This window comes from Cygnus olor, chromosome 1, assembly GCF_009769625.2.
Source record: "Cygnus olor isolate bCygOlo1 chromosome 1, bCygOlo1.pri.v2, whole genome shotgun sequence".
Taxonomy (NCBI): domain Eukaryota; kingdom Metazoa; phylum Chordata; class Aves; order Anseriformes; family Anatidae; genus Cygnus; species Cygnus olor.
Genome location: NC_049169.1, coordinates 63,754,920 through 63,782,753, shown reverse-complemented (window position 1 = coordinate 63,782,753; position 27,834 = coordinate 63,754,920). Strand labels below are relative to the sequence as shown.

The 27,834-nt window shown below is 42.2% G+C and overlaps 1 protein-coding gene across 5 annotated transcripts; it reads left to right on the top strand.

Annotated features, from left to right (window-relative positions):
• The first annotated feature begins 202 nt into the window (after positions 1-202).
• Positions 203-27,834, top strand: RESF1 (retroelement silencing factor 1). 5 transcript variants are annotated; one of them, XM_040561691.1, is made up of 7 exons: positions 203-368; positions 14,598-14,745; positions 19,433-19,599; positions 20,263-20,345; positions 20,450-25,968; positions 26,904-26,978; positions 27,334-27,834. In XM_040561691.1, the coding sequence occupies exons 5-7, from the start codon at positions 20,490-20,492 to the stop codon at positions 27,474-27,476; spliced, it is 5,697 nt and encodes a 1,898-aa protein (XP_040417625.1). In that variant the 5' UTR covers positions 203-368; positions 14,598-14,745; positions 19,433-19,599; positions 20,263-20,345; positions 20,450-20,489; the 3' UTR covers positions 27,477-27,834. The 5 variants fall into 5 exon arrangements, with proteins under 5 accessions (XP_040417625.1, XP_040417595.1, XP_040417596.1 ...); XM_040561662.1 differs by lacking the exon at positions 20,263-20,345 and adding an exon at positions 11,059-11,183 and having other exon boundaries at positions 238-368; XM_040561661.1 differs by lacking the exon at positions 20,263-20,345 and having other exon boundaries at positions 210-368.

Below are 27,834 nucleotides of genomic sequence, written 5' to 3'. Positions count from 1 at the left end.
CTACTCAGTGCATTTGCCGCAGAGCCTTTAAGCTATCGCTCCCCACTCCTCCAGGGCAGGCTCCCCCCGCACTCCGGCCGCTCCTCGGCTCAGGCTGGACCCGACGAGGCGGGCAGGAGGAGCCCAGAAGCCGAAATGAGCAACTCCCGCCTGTGCAGCGTCTCCTCCTCCTCCTCCTCCTGCAGCGGGGCCGGTCCCGGTCCCGCCCCGAGGCGGTCCTCGGCGCCGTGCCGCTGCCCTGCCGGCCGGCAGCAGCGGCGGCAGCAGGGGCGGCCTGTCCCCGCCTGCCCCACGGCCTGCGGGCGCCGCCGGCTCCGCCTCTGCCTCGGCGCGGAGCCACCACCGGCGGGGCGACCGCGGCGGGCTCGGTGAGGACGGGCGGCGGCGGCGGGAGGGCGGAAGCGGGGAGACGAGGCCGTGGCGGCGGCGCCGCGGCTTCCTGCGCGGGGCCGTGCTCGGCCGGCGGGGGCGGCCGGGGCCGGGGCAGCCCGCGGGGTGCGGCCGGGGGCGCGGGGCTGGGCTGGGCTGCTCGGGGAGGCTGTCCGCGCCGTGGGGAGCGCGGTTAAGGGTGTTTCGGAAGCCCTCTAGGAATTCCGGGCTTGTTTTTTTTTCCTTGAGGCTGCCTTTCCGGGAGCTCTGGCGGTGTCAGGCCTTTTCCCGCTCTGATCTGGTCGCCTGGGCTGGCTCAAAACCGAAAGGAAACCCCGTTCCTGGTAAATGTTTCCTGGCGCTTCCATCGCAGAGCCTGGGGAAGGATGAAACTTGTCGCTTGTTGGTGACAAAAGCTCCTTAAATGCGGTCTTGTCACCTGATTTTCTTGAAATTACCCAGCCGGTAGGCTGAAAACATTCAAATAGGCATCCCTGGCAGAGAAAGCAAACTTGTGTTAATGATCGCCTTTATGTTATTATCACAAAATCAAATCCTTTACTCTTGATAGTTGTGCCGGTTCAGACATTCCTCTGAGTAACAAAACAAAGCCTTAAAAATGTGCAAAGTTGGTTCTAAAGCCATTTATCAGGAAGTGTTAGTTCATTGTGTTCGTGCAGCTGACTGGTACTTCAAGGGGTACAAGCCAGCTCCTGTAACTGGCATGTTCAAGCTTAATGGGAAGCCTATCTTCCCTTCCCTTCCCTTCCCTTCCCTTCCCTTCCCTTCCCTTTCCTTTCCCCAGAAAATAGTATACTGTCTGACATTTTGGCACGAAAGGATTCAAATAAAGTGTATTACAGGGTGTTTTGTTTTCTTGCCTGATCATAGCTAAAGCTTCCCCTAGTTCATTGGTCTGCCAGGATTTTAGGAGAAACTTATTTCAGTTGTTTTCTACTTAAAGCACAGATGCCTTTTCACTCCCACCCCCTTCCTACCACTCTTTAACTGCAATAATTATAGATCTGTAAAATACTCTTATTTGTTGGAAGCTGTCCTCAAACAGTGCCTTCTAAAAACCCAGCAAGTTATTTGCCTTAGATCATTTCTGCAGGCAGACATGTTCTGGTACTAAGGCGTTTTTATATCTGTTTCTGAACTTCATGCAAAACTATGATTCCCAGCTTCTACATTTGCCTTTTACAGGAGGAAAAACAATCAAAAAGAGTCCTTTGTCAGCGTAGTCACCCCGATGGTGTGGTGGTGTGCCTGGCCAGATGAGGATGAGTGCTCCCAAGGCATTGCTCCTTGCCAGGCCTTTTTCCCGTAAAAACGGACCCACCTGTGTCCATTAGCTTTTGGCTGCAGACTGCACACATGGGAAGTGATTTCATAAATAGTTGATGTGCTGGGCTTATTCAGTTTCATTTGCTGCAACTGTGAGCAACTTCTCAGTGTGTTGGAGGTATGCGGCTCTGTCATGGTGGTGGTGGTGGTGGTGGTGGTCTTTCCTGGTCTTAATCAATACGATGATTAACCTGTTAGTTTGGTGTTGAACTTTTCTTCTCTTTGTTGATGACTAATAGTAAGTGAGTACAGGAGGAAGGTTAATACTCTCTGCCCCTTCTTTTAAAAGGGACCAGGAGGGAAGTTTGAAAATGGCAAAGTAGGAATAAAGGGAGCAGAAGAGCGAGGAGGTGCTATTCAGGTATCTTAAATCCTGGAGCAGCTCATGGTTTGTTAAACCTGATGGAGGGTTTGTGAGAAATTGTAGAGCCTGCTGGTGATGCTTAAGAAGGGTGGGGGTGGGTGGTGAGCAAACAAGGAAACATGGTGAAGAAATGCATTATGGTTGTTAGTGTTAGGAGGTTCTGTTCTTTGCATTCACGAGCTCATGTTGTGCCCTAAGAAAAGAAAGCTGTTGTTTCTTAGCAAATTGGACTTGTAAATGTGCCAGGAGATTTGCTAATGTATTATTAGAAGCAGGAGACTGTCCAGTGGTTGTTGGTACAGGTTCTTGCTGCTTCCATAAAAGTAACGCTTGCAGCTTAATGACATTGCTCTCTTCTGGGAGCAAAGACCATAAGGAGGTCCTGTTCTTCCAGTGGGTGTTACACATCTGTCTGAAGGGACGCTCTCTAACAAGACTGCTAAAGTAGTCTTGCTTTTCAGAAAAATTGAAAATGTTTCCTATATTAATAGCTATTTGTTTTACCCAGAAACACCACAAGTAGTAGGGTCAGTGCAACTGAAGATATGGAAGGGGGAAAAAAAACGCGTGTTGGGGAAGGTGAAAATTCTCAGCCTGTTTTTGCCACTTCAAGTTTCTGAGCTATACTTACTACTGTTATGACCACAGTTTTTCAAGGACTGCAGTATTTTTCTATTGCTGACGGGGAATGGGTTTTTGCTTTTTCAGTCATTTGACTGATAGGCACTACTAGGATAATTTTATTATTTATTACTCCTATACTTATGCAGAAACACAAGTTCTCAACAGTTTTGAATCTGCAAACAGCAGTGAAGGAGTGAAACAACAACAAAAAAACCTTCAGGATTTATTACTTGAAGGCACTGCAAGGAAGACTGTACAGCGAGTGGAATAGTTGACAATACTGTTAATGACAGCAAGCTTCACAAATCAGTAGAGAAGAAAGACGTTATCACGACTATACTCTTGTTTTTTTAAATACTCCCATGATCTCGAAGGCTCATAAGGCCTTACTGTCTGTATAGTGGCCTGCATAAAGTTCAGATATGCCAAACAGCTCTCCTGTTATGTGCTTTTGACGATTATTATCATTATGCTTGACTGAAATGCAATTAACTTACTAGTGTGCACTTCAGCCAGCATCCCATACTTAGATTGCAAACTTTTCTTCAATTAGCGTTCAATAGATGTTGAATAATTTGAGAGCATTACTTCTAAATGGAGTTACGTACAGCTGCCAAAGATGTAAGAAAGTGTTTTGAATGTGCCTCGGAAGTTAGAGGATTTTCAGAGTATGAAGCACATTTCAAGGTTGATTCTATGAATTGTGATACTGACTAGAAATCTGCAAATATACTGTGGGGGTGTAGGCGCTTTATAAAAAGTGTCTTAGAAACATCACTTAGGAGATGTTTTTTTCCCCTGAGGAGTGTAAGTTGCTTGGATTTGGGCCTGTTCTCAGCAGTGACCTCTCTTTGGCAACGTTTGCGTTGCTTGGTGTTGTGGAGGACTAGAATTTTAAAACTCTCTGTGAATCACAGCTCTTCCAAATGCTTGGAGTCCATGGTGTTTGCAGAAAATTCACTTTTTTTCTTTCAGAATAATACTGCCAAGCTTCATCTAGATGCTGCTTATGACAAACTGAGATTTTTCTGTATCCAGCGTTTCTGTTGATATGTGGTATAGCATTTATCTGTGTTATCTCATTCTTGGTGAGAAGAATGAGCTCTTTTCTGCTTTCCTTCTGGCTGCAGAATTCCCATGACTCTTGAGGCACCGTCTGATGCTGTAGCTGTATGAATACAGATTATATTCATTGCCAGATGCCAAGTAGTGCTTTTTCCTTGTTCTTTGATTTTTTTTTACAACCTCTGGATAATTTTTTGAATTGAGTTACATAGTCATAATTTCTCCAGTTATCTGCCTGCTACAAGAAATACCATTTTAGTGCAATCAGAAGAGTGATGACAGGGTTGCATGCAGTGTCATGTACCAAGGTCGATGTAACGTAAAGTACCTATGAAAGTTATCAGCTATTTTGTTATAAATCCTGTATTCAATGCAAGCTGGAGAAAGTTGACCAAGGCATTTTTTTTTTTTTTTTAACAGTTAATCATTTTATTGGTCTGTTAGTTGTACACAGTGATACCTAGCTGTAGGAGTGTTTGGTCATTCACTTTGCTACTGGTCTGTTGGTAGTGTCTTCTGGGTTTTTGTCCTGCTTGGACTAGTTCAGCTTGAAGTTTACTACCAAACTATATCTACGTAGCCACACACGTTGGCATAAATTTGCTGTGGGAAAGTATGTGCACACAGAGGTCCCTTTATTGCTGGCCATGGTCTTCTCTGTTGCTGCCCTTAGACCTGTGAGCCCCTGGTCCTGATGGACCCTGCTTGCATATGGCCAGACCCTTGTCTTCTTTTCCACTCTCATGTTGTTCCTGCTCACCCCTCCTTTTTCACCACACTTGAGGCTTTCCTTAAGCATTCACTAAGCTTTGAATAGTCCAACAGCCCCACTTCAAGCATGCCTATTGAAACTTAATTTGAGATTTGTAACTTAAAAATTGATGTGGCTGGTGTGTGATTGGAAGTGTGAGAGAAAACAGCGGAAGAAATAGCAGACCAAAGGTTAAGAATGACCCTCACCGGTACAGTGAAAACTTGCCATTTCAGGACACCTTTTTCCACCATAAAACTGGGGAATGTGGTCAGTGTAAGGGCTTGGGGGAGGTGAAGGGCCTCATGGGCTTCGTGAAATGCCTTTCCAGTGCAAAAGAAAAGGACGAAGAACAAGGGGAAGACATCACACAGACACAAACGTGACAGATGCTGATGGAGACAGCAGTGTCGCCAGGAGGTTTGCTCCCCACTTGGTAGGAGTGCTGGAATGCGAGGATGTTTATCTCAGCAAGGTTATCTGATCAGGGATCTTGTCAAGTGGGGCTATAAAGAAAAGGGGAAAACAATAAACAAAACTTAAAAGACAAACCTGACAGGCATGCATAAAGGAGGTAGTGACAAGAAACAAACTGTGCCAGCCTTGCTAATTGATTGGCCACCAGGAAACTGTAGGCAGACCTGGGTCTTTCCATGGCTGAGAACCTCCAGCCCTGGGAGTCCTGGGTGCAGGGTGAGGAAGAGGATGGTGGATCTGTGCGAATGGATGCGGAATGTGCGGGGGGATGGGGAGCTGGGGAGGAACAAAGCGGGGGACAGATGGAAGGGGGGACATAAAGAGGGCCAGTTGAGTGCAGACCCCGGCTGGTCAGGATGTCTGACTGACTGAGCTCTGTGTGTGATTGCTGCAGCTTGTCCTGTCTTCTTAAGAAATCCTTTCTTAACTCTCCCTGCATAATCTCACTCTCTCCCGAGTGTGTTAGTGCAGCGAGGACACCTGGTTGACACCTGGTTGAAACCTGAAGTCAGCAGCTGTGTCTGTTGGCCAGCACTGGAGACACTGGGGGCTCCAGGCTGGGCTCCAGCTTCAGGGCAGGAGGAACCCCCAGGCCCCCTAGAACTGCTGGAGCTGGTGGTTGCTTATGGCATCCCTTCAAAAGACACCTGGAATGTAGGCTAGGCTAATGAGAAGCTTTGAAGAAGGTAATTCTGACAGGTGACTTGAAAAGGATAAGTTTATGGGTTTTGTTTTAATAACTACTGCTTGATCTGAAAAATCTTTTTTTTTTTTTTTTTTGTGTGTGTGGAGGATGTAAGCTAACAAACTGACTCAGGAGTAAAGTTGGATAATACTGAATAAAGTCAGATTAGAAGTCCTGGTGGGTGGAGGAGAATACAGTGAGAATTCAAAGGGAGGCTGGGAGGAAGAACCTGATTCAGCTCATATGAGTGAAACTCAAATAGGCCCATTCAAAAACAGTTTTTGTAGCCTGCATCTGTAGCAGCAGATAGCATTAGGACAGCAAAGCCAATAGCAGAAGGTGAGACAGAAATACACTGCTGGAAATGGTGGAATGGAATCTGCAGAGAGAAGTGACTGGTCTTCATATGCTTAAAGTTATTCTAACCACCATATGATTGCCTGCATCTGAGATGTAGGTAACATCTAACAAATTACCTCCTATGTAACTGCTGAGAATCTTTGTGGCAAGAACCCCCCTGTGTGCTGGGGCTGCTACAACATCTGAAATACAGTTATAAAACGAGAAAAATGACGATTCTTAATGTGTATATAGTTTTTCTTTTGGTCAGGCATTTAGAGCTAGAGAAGGGAATGTGGTTGATTGAGGCCACCTTGTACAAAAGGTGCGGTTATGTGGAGCTGCTATTATCTTTCTATAATACTACATGTCAAGTGTACTGAATTAATTGGAAGTGCTTTCTGTTATCTGAGACTGGCTGCTACAAGTCCAGAAGCAGAAATGTGGGAAGGAGGGTGTGTGAGCCTAGAGCTGGACTTTCAGTTCTTAGAGCTTTTGCTTTCTGAACTGTGTGTCCTGGAGAGGTAAGAAACAACTGAGATCAGAATCGCTGGCATTACAATGTGTATGGGTGTTTAGAGTTTTGGCCCAGTTACAGAAAGCTCTTTATAATGAATAGGAATATCATGTAACTACTGTGAATGGCTCAGTTACACTGCTTTACTTCATGCTGTGTGAAAGTGAAAGAATGGAGTAATCCTGTGTTGAGATGAATCTAGGAACGGGCAGCAGAATAGAAAAATACTCGTTGAAGCAGAATAAGATTTCCTTCTGCAGAGGTTATGGGATGAAAGAGATGAAAGAGAAGAGCTTTTACTTACAGGAAAACCTTCAAATGGCCAGGTGGTTCCAGAATGTGGAAGTTGGGCCACAGGCCTGTATGACTTTAAGGCAGTGGATGAAATTACAGATCTAGGATATGGTGACAGACACCAGCTTGAGGTTTGTGTTAGTTTCCTCAGTTTTATCTGCTAGTATTGGTCTGTGATTGGTTTTATCAAAGGTGTCAGCCTTTGTCAGTTATCCAAAGGGTGATCAGCCCTTCTGATCACAGCAGTGGCATCTGGTTGGGCATTCCGTGTAGCCTTGGCTGTGGGGTGAGCAGAATGGGAATCAACACGGCCAGCAGCTGAAGTATGCAAATGGGCATAGTCCTGGATTTCTTCACAAAGAAGGCAGCCCCAAATTTCCCTGGTATGAGTGCAGAAGGAGCTTGCTTTCTACCAGGGAAGTCGGGGGGTACACCTAGAAGATGTCAGAGGAGTGAAGGATTCAGTCATCCGGGCACTGTCATATAAGAATTGTCTGTAACAACTTGGTCATTGTAGTATGGATGGCAGCGGCATGCCTGAACCAGACATGATGAAGGATTGCAGGGGCATCAGTAAACCAGATGTCCTTCTGCGGAATGGGGAAAGGAGGGGCCTCTGTAACAGGTGAGTCTGAGGGGACCACAGGTAGCTTGAAGGAGAGGGGAGCGAGAATAAAATGTTCGGGACTGAAAAGTTGGGCTCTGATGGTGGAGATACCAACAGCCTGAGGTTGAATGGTAATGGATTGTGCGCATCCCTCAGGGAAAGGAACACTGCAAAGGACATTGTAAAGAATAGGATGTACAACCATAAGTGTAAGGGGGTGATCCCCAAGGAGTCTGTCAATATCAGAAAGGACAAGGAAGGTGGCAAGAAAAGCACACTCACATTCCTAATCTGAGGGTTTGCACACCTTGTTGCCCCTTGCTGGCAAATGGATTGGTTTAGGGGTAGGCCCTCTAAGCACTGTTTTCACTGTAGCGGACCACCAGTAGAAGTGAGGGGTCCCAAATACTGACATTATTGAATACCTTTTGAGAGAAGGGTTAGGGCCTGTTGATCATTCATTTTCCAGTCCCAGGTGGAAGGAACAGAAGGAATAGGGAGGACAGACAAGCAGACTAAAACACAAGGCCATGTCGCACCAGAAGTTTAAAGTGTCTAGGAGGCTCTGAAGGTTCTGTTTGGAGGAGTCAATAGGCTGGGTTAAAAACAAACAAACAAAACAACAAAAAACTACTGTAGAGTGCTTTCAGGAATACCTGTGGTACCAGCACACAAGAAGACTCCGAAAAAAGACTTACATTCTGGGCAGGACCCTGGAATTTACCAGGAGGAATAGAAAAATCCCAGTGTTTGAGGGTTGAAATTAAGGATCAGATCTTGTGCAACAGGTTCCCATGTAGGTTTGCCTAGGAGAATGTTGTTTGATATACTGATGGTGGGAAAAGTTTCACCTAATGATGAAGATGCCACAAGCAATGGTAGGACTCTGGCAGTAGCCTTAAGGTAAGTGATTAAAGGTATACTACATGTCACTCCAAGTATAAGTTAAAGTGAACACAGTTGTTTAAGGGGATAGGCCACAAGAAGAGCATGTCCTTAACACCCCAAATCACAATGCATAGATAAGAAGGAAGGTAAATGGAGCTGATTATCAGCTATTGGGACCTCTCTGTATGAGGCGGAGAGGAGGCAAACATTATGCCTGGGTACTCAATGGTCAGATGCCAAGACCCATTGTGTTTGTGCACTGGCTAGGTGGGGTTTTTAAAAAGGGGAATGGGTGCAGCTCAGAGGGAGATTGAGGGTGCGGCCCACTTGTGGTCCCTGGAGAGCTCAGAGAGTTCTTGCTACTTATAAGATTGTGAGATAATTAACTTTTAGTGAATATATTTCCAGGATTCAGGTCTTTCTCACTTTGTTTACAGTCCATTGTGCTTATGGTTCAGATTGTGCAATCCTCTTCCCTGTAGCATGTAATTGTGCCCTTGTCAACTAGTCATGCCAGGGGGGGCCCAGATGCAGTCGGGGGGGAGGCCCAATCATCCAGTGCCTGTATTGTACAAAAAACAGTGGAGTGAGGCAGCATCTGGCTTCACCACACTCTGCAAACAACAGAGGAATGATACTGTGATGGCTTTTCCTTGAATACCAAAGATACCAAAGGGATGAGGTGCCATATATATTAGATAAAGTGATTAACTCGTAGTCAAGCTCAGATTTCTTATCCTGTAGTCTCCTGGACTGTGATGCAATCCATCATTTTCCTGTCAGAGATTTCATGGCATTGGGTGCTTGCCTGTTGCTCCATCATTAGAGCTGTCAGTTCAAGGAATGATCACATCAAGGCTTGCAAGACTTGTGTCAAGTGCAGAAGTAGAGAGTACCAGCCCCAGTGAGTACTCCATATTCTTCAAATTCTGTGAGAAGAGAGGTTTTGGGCTTTTGGGCGTGCAAGTTCCCAGGTTATTAACAGCATGTATCATCGGAGGTAGGAGAGGTGCTTCTTGGAGTATGTGAACTAGGGGGAGCTTTTGTTCAGAAGTACCAGGAGACGGTACCTTTCCTTGAGCATCATGAAAGGTTTGGCCTTGAGTAGAGCTTCCTTACCTGAAGCAATCCATATGTTACCTTTCTTTGTTGTAATTTACTACATCTTGCTTACCTGACACTGTAGTTCTGTGGAAAAAAATGAGTTGGCTAATCTGAAGTTATATAAACTCAACAACTGTCCCAGTTGGGCAGAGTTCATATCATCAGAGTCATGTCACTGCTGCTGTGTTCTCCCTTATAGCAACAAACTGCTTCTACGCTCACCTTGTCAGAACTGTATTTAGGTTACTCCACAACAGATTTTAGAACCTCCCAAAATTGCAGATCCTTGGGCCATCTGCCCATTAGGGAAGTAGCACTTGACTGACTACAGGAAGGGTTGGAGGGGCTCCTGTGAACCCATGGACTACTATAGGTTGCGAGGAAATCAGTCCCCTCCAGACTGATTTACTGATTGCAGAATTTTGAGCACATTTATCAATGAGGCAACACAGATGTTATCATTGATGGTGACATCTACCTTTGGATCAGAAATCTCTATAATCTGCACCCTACATGCCACCTCAGAGGGATCATTAGGTTCTGACCAGTCCCCCTATGGTGTTAATTTTGTGTCTGCTAAGTCCGAGTAATGCAGGACTGGGGTTCTCCCAGTTTCTAGCTGATGAAGTGGCAGGAGGGCCACCAGGGCCCTTGCTAAGGCTCTGGTAGGAAAACCTGTGGTACTGTTGAGGGTTCTTGACAAGAGCCAGTAAAACAGATGTTGGGACTCTGGATTGCCTGTTGGGGAATGCCCAGGGCCAAACAGGCTTTCCGTGCTTCAGGCCGCTTTGGGTCAGCGCCCTTTTGCGTGGGTTTGGGGGGGTATTTAACTGCCAGGATATGAGGGCAGTTAACTATTAAGAGAGTTGGGAAGGTGATGGAATGGGCACAGCAGAAATTCCTTTTTCAGGTGGTTGAAATGCCCACATGACACTGAACTTGTAAGGCCCACATGACACTGGGCCTGTAAGTCTAGCATGTGTTATTGACTGTAGTGGGCTCTGAGAGAACCAGGACCCCCTCTTTTTTTTTTTTTTTGATTAGTGGGTTCTGCTGGGCTTCACTAGGATGATATCCATGCTACCCCCATAGGTCTTCATCTGCCCCAGTGTCTACATCTAAAGCATGATTGATAACCAACCTAGCTCTGCTTAATTCCAGATTTGTGGGATTGGCCGGGGAATAATTGGGGATCCTTGATTATCTTCGGGCACTTCTCTTTGAATGTATGCTAGTGATGCCCAAAACATAGAGTATATATTTTCTGCTGGAATTTATAGTTGGATCCCAAACTCTGAGGTGAGGGTCTGTGCTTCAAGTTCTGAAATTCAGATGGTGTCTCCCCCTCATGTGGTGTGTTTGCAAGACAAGTTAACCCACAGTAACAGATTGGCAATAGTGCTTGCTTAATTTGGGTAGGTCTATGCATGTGCAAGAGTTTGTAGAGAGACTTGTGATGCCTCCATTGGCATCATATTGAATTTTAATAGTTTGTCAGATTAATAAGTTCAGTCAGGGTTCAGGAAGGGGGGGAATCTGACATATCATTGCCTGAATTCAAATTGGACCAAATATTTCTGACCCAGTCTTGGTCAATATATAAACCTTTACATGTTTTTTGTTTCAGAAGCTCCTTTTCCTGCATCTTGCAGCTGCCTCTGAAGCTTCCCCTGGGCACATCATGCCACCGTGGGAACCATGTGGTGGTCTCATTACTCCAAAATAGCTTGAAGGCATCTAACACAGGCGTTGGTGAGAATCTTACCTGTTGCAGATCAAATGTCCTACTGGGCTGTAGCTTATCAATTTTTAGGGATGACAATGTGGGGCTTCAGCCACATTCAAATGGAGCTCAGTATTTCTAAGACAGTAAGCTAAAAGAAATAGACAGGATAACTTTCCCTTCGTGATTTTTTCCTTCCGACTTTATCTAATCAAAGTAGCAAAGGAAAGGGATTCTTCCTACCATAAACAATCTGGTGTCCACAAGCAGGGCAAGGCTCCAAAACAGTCAGCTGGTTGTGATGCTGTATGTTGCATCCTTTTGATACCAGAGTACAGGGTCTTAAGTAAGCCTGATTGAGTTATAAATTGGGGTTATGGTAACAGACATCAGATCAACAGCATTAAGGATAAACAATCTCAAAATAATGGTACACTAACAACTATAAATGAGTAGCACTATTGTCTGGGTTGAAAGGGACTCCCACCACCTACGATTGTTTTTTTTTTTTTTCTTTTAACACATTGTTAAGAAATACTAATCAGTAGTACAATTATCTGGGTTAAAATGAGAGTAAATCCAGTAACGTTGGGCTGAACTTCAGTCAGTAAATCCAGCTTAATCCAAAACTTAATATTGGGATGCAGGAAGGCTTGCATAAGCCTGGGTATCAGGCTTCTTTGGATGAGTGACTCAACCAGCTGATGGGGCTGAGGAATTCCAAATTCCCTGGTTGGACTGTCCTTCACTTATTGTCGAATTGCAGAAACACTGTCTAGACTTAACCAGGCAACACATCCCACCTCTGCTTCCCCATGTGCCATTTTCTTTTCTCTTTGTACAAGGCAATACTACCCTCACTTTTCTGCCTCTTGCTTACTTGATTCAGATGGGGGGGAAGGATGATTGTCTTCCCTTGGCGGCACAATGCCAAGGCTGCTGCACCCAAGGCTGCTTTCAACAGTCAATGCAAGGCTTCTTGGTCAAAGGAACACGCATAAAAAACCTGGCTCAAGTAGTGGTTGGGGTGCCTTCAAGTCTATAGAGTTGTGATGACTTGCTCTATTGCATGTGGAGTAATATGTCAAAGAAAGGAATGAACAAATTAAACTTGTTTTGTTTACCATCACTCAAATATTGGTGCACGCTGCTTCTACTAGCTTCTCTGTTCCAGAGATATATTGTTTTCTTGTTGACTGTATTGGAAGCCTTACAAAAGACAGTGTGCTGGAGGAATTAGTGACCTCAAGCAAGCTTTGTCAGCTCTCTTGGGCCCCGTGCTCAAGGCTTGAGAAGCCTGTATGTTAACATGAGTAGCTGCTCTCTGACCCCATGTATACAATGTAAGGGTCAGAGACCTGGTTACAGCCCTGCATCTGTGCTGGATGGATACATGCTGGTTGGTGCCAGTTGGTGCACTGTGGTGGATGAATATCTTGAAAGAGAACATTCCTATTTGTCAAAATAAGACTTTTTTTTTTTTTTTTTCACTTCCCTGCATGAAATAATGTACCACAGTACAGGACAGAGACTGAGCCTCTCAAGAGACAGGTCTGCACAGCTTGCCAAGGACTCTGGGGCCCATCCAATGCAGCACAAAAGCGGGGTTCCCAGTATCTGAAGGCATTTAAGGCTTACTATTTATATTCTTCATATTATTCTAGCTCATTAATAAAGCAATTTTTTAATGCTATTTACTGTTGTGCTTTTCTTATTGAGATCTTGAATAAAGCACTGCACCTCTCCTATGCAGAACTTTGGTTTTGCAAGTCATATGCAGCTTTGGAAATCTTACGTTCAGATTAGTTTGTTCACCCCACTCCGTGACATGTTATGTATGCTTATAGAGAGCCTGTTGTGTGTTACATAATTTCTGAGTCACTTTCAGTCAGACAACTTGGCCATATTTTGATTGAATGGTGGGTGAGGCGCTTTCTTCTTCAAATTGGGCTGTTTTAATCCAAATTCGTCTCTTTGTTCTGAGAAAACCTGTAGTGGTCCTGGAGGGGTGTAAGCCAGCACATTACCCAAGTGCTCTCTGCACTGCAACAGCAGTGCTCTGGGAGGTGAAGAGGGCAGATAAAGCACCTGCAGATTCTGATGGTTTGATAGCAGTAGTCTAAATGTTGATGATTTTTCTCTTGTGATTATTTTACTTTTTTTATCCCCTCTGTTTCTACAGGGTTTTGAGTTTGCCTTCCAGTTAATCTGTCTGGCAATTTGTGATTGACTTGGATATGCAACCTGTATTTTTCAAGTAGAAAATGATGTGGTGCTTTGGCTAACTAAGGAGCTGTTACTGTCAGCGTGAAAATGGGGCTGTATGAGTCCATTTTCTAGCACAGGTGCTGTTCAGTGTTTTGTAGAAGGTCAATTTTTATTGTATTTTGAATCTTGTCTGTAGTTTGTTGTTGAAACTGAAATACTGTGGTCTTTACAGAAGCTGAAGCCTTAAATGACTAAAACAGGAAAAGCAGAGGCTTGGAAGGAGAGTTGTAGGGCTAAATCTGGTTATGTCAGTCTGTATTTATCCAAACAGATGAGGCTCAATAGCTAAATGCCAGTAAGTAGTATATTTACGAGTTAACTGCTACATTTAAATCCTTGTCTTCCAAACTTGAAGCAGCTGAACAACTTTTTTTGTCACGACTTTCTATGCCATGCAGTAATTCTTGGCCATTTATGTTCACGTCTTGTTTATTTGTACATTATTATTGCATGGGGCAATGGTCATAGGACAGCCCCAGAGCTGTCTGCGTTCTCCATTGGTTTGTCCCAGGGCAGCCGTGGCACTGGAGCACAAGGATCCTCTTGCAGCAGTCGGTACCTTTAATGCCTTCTGTGCTCTCAGTTTCAGCAAGGTGTGCTGTGATAGTTGATTGACTAGCATGGAAGCTGTTATACCAGGGAAATAGTCAAGCCCTTAATTTGTATACCTGTTGGCTAAGTAAGGCACTACATACGCAGCAAAGGCAATTTATAAACTTATCGCATGTGCATATTAGACACGATCTTGCAGCTTTGGCTTGCAGGTTTGGCTGGGATGGAGTTATCTGCCTTCATGGTAGCCCAAATGATGTTGCTGTGGCTTTGTGGCTAAAACAGCCTTAATAACTCGCCAGTATTTTGGCCATTACTGAGCAGTGCTCGGGCAGCATCAAGGCCTATTTACCCAGTGACCGAGCTGGGAGGGGACATAGCTGGGACATACCAGCCATATAACATCAAGGTACAACATCATGGTTGGCAGTAAAAACAGGGGGATGGAGGGTGTGTGGCTTCCAAGGTGACATGCTCAGAGCAGCTGGCCATCAGTCTTCTGAGGGAGACAGCGGGTGATCTCCTTTGTGCTGCTTGTCCCCCACAACCTGTGTCTCCTGCTTCACTTCACCTAGTGAGCTTTCTATCTCAAACCATGAGTCTTCTTATTTTTATTCTTCCAGTTTTCTCCCCTGTCCTGCTTGAGAGTGAGCAAGTGGCTGTGTGGGTGCTTGCTTGTGGAGCCCCGTGACAGCTACGCTGGAGAAGTTGTGCTCCTGTATCCTGATCCCTGACGGGAAGAAGGCCAGCCATGTGCTGGCTCTCATGCTGGTAAGTATTGGGTTTCCCTGACTGCCATTCAAATCAGCGTACAATGCTAGCTTCCCCCTTATTGGTGGGCTTGGGTGAAGTCAACTTAAATGCTTTTGGAAAGCAGCGAGGTCTACTGATGGCTGCTTCCTTTAAAATGGTAATCAAAGGCTATGTCACAGAGTTTTCTTTGCTAGGCTGGGTTAAATTACCAGTCTGCTGGTCCGAGTGCTGCATAGGGCATCTGATCAAATATTCCCTAATTTTCATCATTCTTGTCATCTCCTGTTGCTGGTTATTTCGTATGGTACTTTTGAATTGTTGAGGTCCCTAATTTCCAGGTGAATAGTTTACTTCCTCTAATCATGCTTAAGGTCCGTCTGTTACCAGAAGCAAAATGTGTAACAGTGTACTACAGAAGCACAGAGACCATAACTGTGCAAACGTTAATGATTTTTCTAATAGACCAAGCACTATAGTGTACAACTACAGTACACAAATTTGCCCAGATAAAATAACGTACAGTTTTGGTAAGCTAGTAGAGAACCATTCTATTCCTGTTGTTTATTATCGAATCAGTTATTAACAACATGTAATTAACTGGGAATCCACTGATGATACCTTCAGAAGGAAAATTAGTAATGTGACAAATAAACCATGAAATGTTAAGCATCCACCGTTTCTAAAAAAAAAAAAACAAAACCCTTTTATCCCACAAAGTGCTTCATCTCCCTTCTTTTCCCCCAAAGTATGGGTTATAAGCACATGCCCTCTTCTTGCACATCGCTTCTGTGGGAGATGGGTGTGCTCTAGCTCTATATGAGCCTTTGCTGTGCCCTGCAGCCTGCTGATTCACATGCTGGTGAGAAGGCATCCTGTGAGTTTGCATACAGATGCCTGAGGTGTGGGTTCCTACATGTTTCCTGCACTGTCAGCTACACTAGCTGGATGTGAGCTGGGCTGTTCAAGGCATCTGATGGAGAAGGTGCTTTTTGGTGCAAGTAGAGTTTGTGATGTTGGCAAAGCGACTGTGGGCAGTATCATGTTGTTCTTGACTACTGCTGTTTCCACTTCAGGGTGTCTTCCTTTTGATACAAATTTTCATGCTGTTTTTATATTTTTCTGGATGATTCCTATTTTATTTTAAAAGTATCTTTGAACTTCCCTGATACTGTTTAATCCAGGTGATCGTCTGCCTTTTGACTTGATCATTTCTGAGGAAATGCCCTTCAGATTAACTTGTTTTTGACCTCAGTGTGCACTGACAAAAAATCTTAAGTATTAGAGATGTCGTACTATGTATTGACTCTACAGCCTAATACTATTGCAAATGTTGAGTGGATGGAATTTTACCAGAAGGTCTTGAAGTTCTGTATAGAATTGCTAGGTCCGGGAACCTAATCCAGCCTCATGAGATATGGATTTCATGACATCAGAAACCTGTGGGAGACAGACTTTATAAGTATGGGGGCAGTGAAGTGGGTCTTGATAAACTGCCTGCTGGAGTGAGCAGTATAACAAATGCAGTCATCCATCAGACTGTCCCCAGCAGTCCAGGTGGGCTCATGCTGCACCTCACAATTTGCTGCCAGTAAGGCTGCATGATAACGATAAGATCTCCTTTTATCCTTGGGCCAGCAAGAGTGCATGAAGAATTGACTGCTAGAAAACAGTGTGTTATGCTTCAAAAATGTTGTGTAAGCAGTTAAGAATGCATGTGTCATATAGAGACAAGATGACCATACACAACTAAGTATCTGAAAAAGCATAAAGGCTGTATGTGAAGTCTGAGTGGTGTGCTCAATTCCAATTGAGTCACCTCATACACACGAATAAACTTTGTCGTGTAATTCTATACCCTACATCCAGACTTCTGTCCTTGGTTGGTGATGAGCCAGTTGCAAATTTTCATGAGAGCATGTGCACTATGTTTTCATTCTTATCTTACCAGGTGTTAACCAGCCCATTTGTCAGGAGTTGGTTATAGGAGCAACCCCAGAATGAGTTATCCCAACCTGTTAAGGTCTGCAAGATCCCTCTATTGGCCCTTAGGAGTTCACATTCATGGCATGGAGGCTTCAGGGGCATCCGTCCTTGTGTAATAGGTAGTCTGGTCAAGAAAGTTTGCCTGTATTACCGTTGAGTCGCATCGCCCGCCATCAGGTGGTGGGATCTTCAATGCTGTGATCCTTTAAAGTTGGCCTTACCCGTAGTTGGCAAGGAATCTTTTTGTTACTTTTGGTTTCTGCAATCTGTTGGCTTCTAATCTTGCTCGCTCCATTTGGACCGGGAGTCCGTGTCCCCCCGTGAATCATAGAAACCAATGAGCAGGTGAGCAGTTTACCTGATGATCGCTATGCAAGTGTCTTATTTGCTCTAGTGGTGCGTTTAGTATTTAGTCAAAATGCCAAGTATATTAATGTTAAATCAGCAGTTTAGTTACTGTCCTGTCTCAGTACAGAAATGGTAAATACTTGCTCTGGGTTGGCGGACTTTTCTGCCTTCTATCAGAAATGAATTTAGACAATGTTTTGTGTAGATAAAGGTTACTAGAAAACCAAAGGAAACAATTTTCCACTGTTTGAATGTATTACTCTTTTTCCCCTTGAATATTTAACTTTAGTCTAAAAGTCCACTCCAGTTAAACTTAACTGTTACCTATATTGATGGCCCAAATTCCTCTCAGATCTCTCTGCGAGTGAAATGTGGCATTTCTCAGAAGGGCGATTCAGGGACACTGTGTAGTACAGAGGTCAGAGGCAAGCCTTAAACTATCTTATGGAGAAATCTAGGTATAGCCAAGTTAGTTGCGTAATAGATTTGTGGAAGGGTTGTGCTGTTACTCCTGCATTCACTGGGTCTCTCCATTCCCTTTATGTGCACCCTCAATGAAAAACTGGCAGTAGCCCAAGTAGATGCTGATGATTTTTGAGGCTTTTGGTCAAGAAGAGAATGTAGCAGGTGAACGATGCAGGCATGTGTGAAGAGTGGTCTTCTCTTTGTCTTTTGAAGTCTTGTACTGATATTGATCTCAGCCGTTCTTCGTAAGACAAATGCTTTCTGCTGAATACCACTTTACGTAGCGTGTTTTGTTGTATTAAAGTTATGATACTTCAGGTTGTGATCACAGTTGGAGACTGTTGTAATGTTACTCAGATGAACTCACATTTAGCAGTGACTGAAATTTATTGCCACTTGGGTGGTAATTACGAGGTTGGATTTATGTGATATCTAAAACTTCGAAGCTGTTAGATATGATATAGCAATTAACAGAGTCTAATTATAGATGGAACAGAGCTAACAAAGATTGCAGAACGGCAAGGTTCACACGAGACTTACTGCAGGGTATCAGGGGTTTCTCAAGTTAGTTCCGTGCCTAAGGACTTCCACCTTATTAAGAGTGCAATGCTCACTCTTCCCAATTATGCATCAGCAGTCAGCAGAAGTCTTCCCTGAGAGGCATCCCTTCCAGCGGGAGTTCCTGGGTCACAGCCCACTGCGATTCTGGAAAGCTCAAAGGGCTCCCACTTGGGATTGCTGTTTGTAGGACCACGAGATGATTGACTTTAAGCCAGTAATTTGTCATGGCTCAGGTCTTTTTCCATTTTGGCTATGATTCAGGTTATGAAACTCCCTCTTAGCACATAATAATGCCTTCATCAATTAGCCATGTCACAGGAGCACTGGATACAGTTGGGGGAGCCCTGATTGTCCCGTGCCTGTAGTGTATAGATAACAGGGATGATGCAGTGTCAGGCTCCACCACACTCTGTAGATAACAGAGGAATGATGCCGTGACAGCTCTTCCCTGAATCATAGACCAGGCATATGGGTAACAAAGGAGTGATGTTTGGGGGAGAGTTGGGAGAGAGCTGCTCTACTACAAAGGCTTAATGTTGTCTTAATTCAGCTAGCAACTATGAAGTAAGGCTGTGTTCTTCATCTGTATGGTCTTGACAGTGCCAGGAATTGGGTTTTACTCTTGACTAGGTTGGGCACTGCATGTAGTCAGTTTCTCCTGTTTCATGAGGATTTTGTAATTACTACTGGATGTCACTTTAGTCTTGTTCACACATCTAAATCATACTTCTGGAATGTGAGTGTATTAAGTAGCTTCAGCAGCTATTTTTCAAGGAGATGATTGTTTTATCCCATGATTATTTATCAGGAAATCTCCAGTCAAATATTATGTCTGAAATCTTTAGCTTGGGTACAAAAGCCTCTGTTCTCATCTAAGCTTCTTTTACTACTTTAAATGTTGCCTTAATACTGTTGTTAATCTTGGATGATTTGTGCAGTTGTAAAGTTTTTTTTTTTTTTTTTTCAAATTCCATATGCAACTTTGCTTTCCAGTTTCATTTTGTATTACTGTCCTCTGAGAGCACAGAAAGTTAAGTAAGAGAGTGAAGAGATACAGCTGTCTTTCCATTCATAATAACACCTGGATAATCAACTAGAAGGCTTTAACTTTGTGGCTTTTATCAGCTAGATCTGAGTTACGTTTCTAATTCTGAATTTGAAATCAAGAGAGACTTAATCTGAAAGAACTCATGTTAGAAAGTCAGGAGCCTTGGTTGACCTGGGAGAAATTATGTGAAATATTTTGTTGAGAAATTGAGGGTAACGCCCAGCACAAAGTAGGTTGTTGGTTCTGTCCTAGGTAGGTTTGATTGTACTGAGAGGAACTTACCAAGGTTGTTTTTTTCAGAGAATCATAGAATATCCAAGTTGGAAGAGACCCACAAAGATCGTCGAGTCCAACTCCTGGGTCCCCAAAGGACCACCCAAAAAAATCAGACCAAAATTTCTGAAGGCTAAAATAGTGTTTGGCTTTGAAGATACTGGCTATAACATCTTTCTGTTGGTCATTCACAGGTAACATACTCACCCAGCTGGGCTTGTTGATAATCAATGTAAATTATGGAATATAACACATGAAGAGTTACGGATTTGTGACTGTTGCCTCCTGCAGGTGTATTTACAGCAATAGCTGAAAAAGTAATGATGATGATGATGTCATCCTCATACTTCACACCTTCAAGACTGCTAAATTAATGCTACTTAATGGAATTTGGGGTGGTTTCCTTGTAGTTACATGTGTTGTTAACAAGTGTCATAACTTGTATTTCTCAAAAATTAGTAACTGGCCACAGAGTGAGGGAAGAGAAAATGACATATAAAATGAAAACAAGCAGGGTGCATTATTATGAGAGATCTTTACTGAACCCGCACTCATTTTCTCCTTTCTTCTGTCACGTTTGAATGAATAATTGAAGTCCAGTCTTGTATGAAAACTCTGACCTATATTATTTCTTTGGGGTCCTTTTATGCTCTGCTCTTAAGTTGTGCTTATTATATCATGCTATACAGATGTATTTTTTTAAATGAGATTTAGATGAGAAGGTAAATAGAGCAATCTATTATTAAATTAAAAAGTTGAATGATAATGGAATTAGCAAAATAATCTCAGGATTTTATTATTCATTAAACAGACAATAGAATTGTTATTTGCTGTTCTGTATCTTTGTAACTTAACAGTGTTCTGGGAAATAATGTACATAACTTGACATTAATTGATGTCCACTGGATGTGCCAAAGGAGTTGCTGTTCTATCTAGCAATTTAAGTTGAATGGTTCTGTTTGTAATGCATTCTAAATTACTTCTTGGCAAACGAAATAAGTTTTGATAGAAAGATTAAGGTTTGATTTTTGATTTTGTTTTTAGAATTTTGGTTTTATACTGAAGAAAACGAAATCAAGAAAAGATGGACTGGAATGCAAGACCACTCCAGAATGCTGATGCACAGAATAACAAGCCAAGTGGACAAGTGTGTTACACTCAGTTGCTTCCTAAAGCACATGCTTTTCCTCAAACAAATACATTTTCCTCTGAAAATGTATGCAGTTATGCTAGAAATAACCAAGTGATGTATCTACCAACTGTCAATGTTTCCTTACCAGGAACATCTGTGGCTGGCAAAGATTTTCATGCCTCAGAATACTCAGTCAATCGGTGTCTACCATCATATGTAGTAATTGCACCAAAGCCTCCTGATCAAATGTCACGTGCACGGACAGAGATGACTCAGAACTCTTGGCGAAGCTCTGGTAGGCATACTTCTTCCTATAGAAAGTTAGCTCCCCTGTCTTCTCAAATGAGCGATGGAAATAACTTGCGGAACATGCTTCAGGGACCTCAGCATGCCACCACAAACAGTTATGCTGTGCAGTCACAAACATCACAGCATAATTCTATGAGAGCTATGATGTTATACCAAAGTAACCGCGAATGCACTAATTCTTCAAAGATGGGGTGCACACCACAGTGTAACATGAATGGTCCTGCTTCATCTCAAAGCATTTCTTTACCTGTCAATCAGTCATCCAGTCAATATGTCCATTCTCAGAACAATTCTTTGTCTCTTGGTACGTCTGGGCAACATGTCCAAAGCCAAATATATTACTCCAGTAATCAATTTCAAGTTTCACAGTCACCAAGTCAAAATACTACAGCAAATGCACAGCTGCCACAATATATACCAAGTCAGATGGGATCAGAAGCTCCTAGTGGATGTTCTGCACCATCTTTGCTGCCTGCCAACTGTGATTCAAGAGCTGCAGCACAACCTTTGCTAGGTGTACAACAGGCAGTTCAAAATGTGTCTACTGGATATACCTTCAGCCAACAGAGGTGCCTGTCAGATCAAAAAAATGCTTCTGGTATTAACAGTGTTCAGCAATACTGGCAGACACAACAATCTGGAGAAGTCAGTCAATCAGTTATGAATGCCTGTAACTCAAGTGGAAATGTGACAGCAAATCAGACTTTTAATGAATTGTCTGCACCATCCACTGAAGTTTCCAAAGAATTGTATAATATTTTGCATGAAATGGCAACTCTTTCTTCAGTGGTTGCTCCAAAGCCACCATGTGATCCTGCTTCAGTTCAGGAAAGTCAGACTAGTAGTTCAGTGAACGCGCCTGTTAATTCTCAAACTTCTTCAGCAAGAGAAGATGAAAGGAAAGCAGCAGAGGATGCTCTAGCTTGGGAAGCTGAAAGACTGCGCACTATTAAAAGAAAATGTATCCTGCTTGAAAAGATGTATCATTATAAAAGAAAACTATTAGCTTCACAACAATGTAAGAGCAGTTCCTCACTTGCTGCCAGTAATGAAAGTGTGCTCTCTAATAGTTTTCCTCAGGTGCCCAATCAAAATGTAGCACCTTCCCCATCTGAAGCAGTGAGGACAGACACTCAGCAACAACCTGTTCTTAACTCTTCACCTGAAGAAAAAAATGACAAACAGAAAGCTGGTGCTGACAACAGAGGATTAGAGGTGACTCGGAGTAATCATCAGGTAGAACAGGGAAACCTTTTATCAAGGTCATTTCCTGTTCCTTCTCACAACAAACTCCTAGCTCAATTAAATAACCCTGAGAGTGCTTCCATGCTGGGACAAAAAGATGCTTCAGCCTTGGCTTCTTCTCAAAACACTCTCACATCTTCCAACAATACATCAGGTTTTAGTCAAACCAATAGCTCTGTCAGAAATGCATCAAAGAATGTATCAGCTTACCCTGAGAACTCATCATTTCTTCAGTTTGTGTTGAGCAGCACAAATATGTTGAAAGAGAAGATAGCTGGTGCTACTGCTGATAACATACTGACTAATCTCCTTTGTGGTGAAAAACCCCGGGTAGATTTAAAGGGCTCAGATGGAAGCTTATTAAAAGACACTAGAGAAAAGAATGTAGCAAGTCTGAAAGGTGAGCGGACAGTTATGGTCCACACTCACACTCCTGTATCAGAAACAATGCAGTCTAATGAAAATAAAGTCCAGAGTGATGTAGCTCAGAAAAAAGCACAGCTTACTGAAAGTTCATGTTTTAAACAAAGCAATTGTAGTTACTCTGCAGAAGAACTAACTGCATGCCTGGGCTTGTGGAGAAAACATGGTTCAGAACCTGCAAGTATTCAAAATAGCCAGTCAAATGAAAGCCCCACAGAAAATCAGGTCTCACCCTTACCTTACAGCCAAAACACAACGAGTAAGAGAGAACAAGGTAATATTCCGGTTAGTACAGATGAAGCGGTCTTGCCTTTGACAACTGCCTCTGTAGGACAAAAACACGACACATTGGGCTGCAATTTGATAAAAGGTTTTGAACTCCAAGTTGCAGTTGTCTCTCCTTTAGTGCTTCCTAAACAGGTAACAGAGAGTGAGCAGGCAGACAAGTGTCCAAAATCTGCAGATAAAACCTGTCTAGTAATTGACACAGGAAGCATACGTAGCTTGCAAGAAGAGGGGAAAAATATTTTAACTGTGGTAAGTGCTGATAAAGGAACAATAGAAACTGTCCATTCATCACCCACTGACTGTGTTCTGGTAGAGAAAGAAGACTCACATTCGCAACAGAACAAATCAGCTAATGGAAGGAGAATAGTAAAAAACAGTATGAGTACAAATGATGTGTTTGATGAAAAACAAAGGAACCTTTGTCAAACCGTGGAAGATGCTGTAGAAAATCTACAGCTCAGATTACAAAACAAGCCATCTCTTTCTGAATTGGGCCTGAATTTTTACGGTCAAATCTTTCAAGAAGGTAAAAAAGACCATGAAGACAAGCAAAGAGTGTTAGAGACAGGAAATACTTCTACAGCTGTTTCAGAAGAACAGATGTTTCATATTTCTAGTGTATGTTCTCTTGTTGAAGGTGATACGTTCTATAATCCACAAATAGCAAGCATATTCAGCTCCGTCCCTCAGACAAATACATTAAATAACGGTACCTCATCAGGAGAAAACGCACCTGACCCAAGGCAAAAGGAGCAATTGCTGGACTTGAATAAAAATGACTTGAGCAAGAACTGTCCCCAGCGAGAGACCTTGCTGCAAAAGACATTGGAAGAGTCATCTAGCTGCGTTAGTGAAGCAGATAGGACTTTGGATAGTTTCAAAACCAGCTATTCTGAGAAAGAAAGCAGTGGCAATCCTCCTAGAACAAATTCTGCCTCAGAGGAAAAAATGCTGGTAAAGGCATCTTTCAAAAATCCTGAAAATGACTTGGACATTATTCCTAGGTTAGACCAGGAGTTAGCTCAAAGTTCACCAGATTTCTTGATGAGTGTGACTGCTGAAACAAATGTGTTCACTGTTACAACAGATGTCAATAAAGAAAATGACACGTCTACTGAAAATAGCATAGAAGAAGAGGTGAACCTTTTTGGAGCAGAACCTATTAAATATCTAAAGGATCAGCTGACTGAACTTGTGAAAGAGTTTCCATATGGTATTGAAGGGGCTGATTTGCTTACAAAAGAACCACTACAAAATGATTCTGTGCTTGAGCGGACAGAGAAGCAAACTCAAAAAGAGACTCAAATCTCTAACAAAAAGTCTAATTTAAAGGACCCAATAGATCAGCTACAAATTGCACTGTTAAACTCTGGTCAGGTGCAAGAAATATTTCCTGAAGAGAAGCCATGTTCCTCTAGTGAAAGCAGCAGAGCATTGACTCAACCTGAAAAGGCTTCACCCCAGGAGGAGAAGCTCGAAAGCAGTGTTCAACCTGATCAAAGTCTATGTAAGGAGAAAGAAAACCCTCAGCCACCACCCAATTCCAGAAAGGAAGACGATTATTGTTGTTTAATGAATTGGCTGTCTGAACTAGGTGGAGTGCCACAGGGCTCTTGTGAATGCAGAACTTCTGGTTCAGATAAAAATGATAATGATCAGCGTTCAGAAGCTGAAAATATCAGCTCTGCAGAGAGACAAGAAAACAACAGTAAATCTGATGCCATATTAAAGAACAACTGTGCAGCAGGAAATCCACCAACTTCTGAAAATATTCAAAATCGTGTTCGCAAAAATAAAAAAGATACATGCAAATATACTACTGTAATGAACAAAAAAGCCAGGCTAAAGATGGATGATGAACAGAAACCACTTCCAACACAAACAGAAAAAATTAGACCACTCAATTCCTCTGAAAAAAAAGATGTTGATAAATCAAAAAGGAGTAACTGTAAGGAAGAACCAGAAATGTGTAGTATCACTCCACTGTTAGGGAACGAATTTAATTCTGAAAAAAAAGATAATCAGAAAGCCTCAGAAGAAGAGTTATCAGAGAAAGCCGGTCATACAGATGTAGACAATATAACAAAGTCATCAAAAAAAGAGAGAGTTTTCAAAGTGGATTCCATTTCAAAAGATAAAATGAAAACAGGTTTGGCCATGAAATCCAGAACAGACATTCACAAATGTACAAAATCAGACACTGCTGCAATTAAACACGCTGAAGCCCATCAAGGCCAAAAAAAAAAAATCTGTGATGAGAAAGCGGGTGAAGAACAGAACTGTGGGAAACAAAAGGACACACTTGGACAAAATGTAGGAATTAATACCAAAGAGAAAGCAAAATTATCAGCAGAAAAAAAACTTAAAAAGCTGAATAGTTATCACACTGAAACTATGAAGTTCCCAGGCTTTGTCAGTAAAGACTTAAAGTCAAGAAACCACAAATATTCTCCGCATAAATCTATAAAAGCTTATCCACCGCAGGAGGAGTCATACAAACGGAAGAGGAAGGACAATATTATTGGAAAGAGAGACTCTAAAAAAACAAAGGTGGAAGATGAAAGACTGAAACAACCCGAAGCAAAGAATTCCAAGCAGCGCTCATATAATTGCATGATAAATAGTGACAAGGCTAAAAAATTGAATGGAGAAAATGTCTGGAAACCTAGGAATTCATTAGCAGATCACACTATACTTAAACTACAGAGAAAAAGGGGTCGATCTACCATCTCCAAAAACTACTTTTCTAACAAAGAGAGACATCTTGATGGTCAAAACAAAGACAAGTGTTCTGAGAAAATATTTTCTGATAAAAATCTGTTATATTTAAATAGAAGAACGAACAGATTAAAATTGCATCTTCAAAAAGAACCAAAAAAACATTATCTCAATAGAGTTGCATTTAAACGTACTGCACAGGAACGCATATACCTGACAAAGTTAGAGACATCACCTGTCAGACCTGTCTGGCATTTAAAGCCTAAAGTGTCACAAAATAGCACAGATTCAAAAAGAGATACTTCTCTCTCAGAAGATGATAAATCATGGAAACCACAAGTACTTGAATTTAAACTGTGTCCAGAGATACTGTTCAGAAATTCAGCTACTGATGATGAAAGCTTAAGTACAAAGAATTCTCTGGAAAGTGAGAAAACCACTGTGGCAGGTAAGATACATGTGCAATTCTGTTCTTCCACTTTCAAATGGATGTAGGCAGTTCAGAGTAGGTTGAGAGTTGTGAATTTAGGTAGAATACTTGTATGTAAAACCGAGTCATTGCTAGAATTTTGGCTATACTTACAATTTGTTTTCCCAAATAATTAAGAATTTTTTGCACGTGAAAAGTATTCCTTTTTCATTCGTGTTATACAAAACTGCAGACAGTGAAAACATGGGAGTAGAAATTGAAGGTTGAAATTGCTTGTCTAGCTTTCTGACAGACTTCTGTTGTGTATTAAGTTGAAAAAAGTGAGACTTCTTCAATTTCAGGTTTTGTTTATTTTCCTTAAAGTTTACAGAATGAAGTTATTTTAGAGTGTGGCAGTTTCAAATAACTTTGTAAGAAGGCTTTCTAGCCTTCTCGTGGAAGATAGCTTGACTTGTTTGTGGTGAGCAGATTCCCCTGGTGTTGTTACTAAAGGCGATCTGATTTGTATTCAGTGTTAGCCTGGTTGTGTATAAATTCAGCTGTGTAGACAGAGGGAGAGATCTGAGTGAGGCCTCGAAGAAGGGAGGAGTCTTGGGCCAAATATATCCTGCACATTTTTTTTTTCTAACTACCACAGCGCTTTCTTAGTTGTGGTAACTTCTGCCATCTTTACTTTGTCTTCACTTTGTCTTCCTCTCCCTCCTACTCTTCTTATCCCTAGTCTTTACACATTTTAAGCAGTGTATTCGGAAGCGTATTTGTGTCAAACGCTATCTTTGATTTTAAATAAAAACAAATCTTAAGTTGTACATACCACTTCTTGCAGTCATCTTCACAGCCAAAGAAAATTTCCTTTTTCCTGTGGCAGTGTATATGTTAGAAACCTAATGCTGAATAGGGACCACCGCTTGTCATATAGGAACCTAAAAAAAATCTCTTCATTTTCTTTATAGGTGTAAAGAGTAAAAAAGAAGATTGGTTAAAATATGATCCAGTGAAGCAAAAAAAACTGGAAGGGATCTCGACAGGTGAACTGCCCCTCTGATTATTGATTTTGAAATAAAAGTTGAATACTCTTTCCTTGGTTTAAGTGTTCCTTTACAACATGCCGGTATCTATTTTGACTGATTCTTTACTATCTCTGTTGCCAGAATGGATGCTACTGAGTAGACATAAGAGTTTCAAAGATTTGTGGAGATTTTTATTGTCATAAGAATGTGTAGTTGGAGATCAATGGTATTTTCCTGCTTAAATGTGTACAGTTGAATCAGAGATAACACTCGTGTTGAGATTCAGCCAGAGCTTTAAACTAAACTGTAGGCAAAGCCCAAGCTAGCTGCTTGGTGACCTTTGCTTTAACCTGCTTCTCTGTCTGTCTTTCAGTTGAGGACAGTATTCCACTTGATACAGCCATACAAATCCTGGAAGGAGATGGCGAGGCTCTTCAAATACCAATCAAAGACTCAAAAGAGATGTTTCAGACCTACAAGAAAATGTATCTGGAAAAAAGTAACGCAAAGGCCTAGATAGCACTCCTGTATCATAGGTCTTACTCAATATTATTGGTGAAAAAAATGCCAACACTACAATTTTTTTTTCGTATTTACTTCATATTTCTGCATAGTTATATATACGTAGAGAGAGAGAGAGAAATACATTATGTTGTTGGCAACATTTCAGCCCTGTTTGCCTAATAATTGTGAATAGCTGATAATTTGCTTAATCTGTATTTATTGCACAAATAGGCTTTGGTGCTGACAATGTCATTGTCAAATATATTGTTTCTTTTTGTCATATTTGAATTATTTTTACAGAGCCAGGAGTTAGCTGTATCTTGACCAAAAAAAAAGAAAGATGCACAAACAAACCTCAAACTCATTTAAA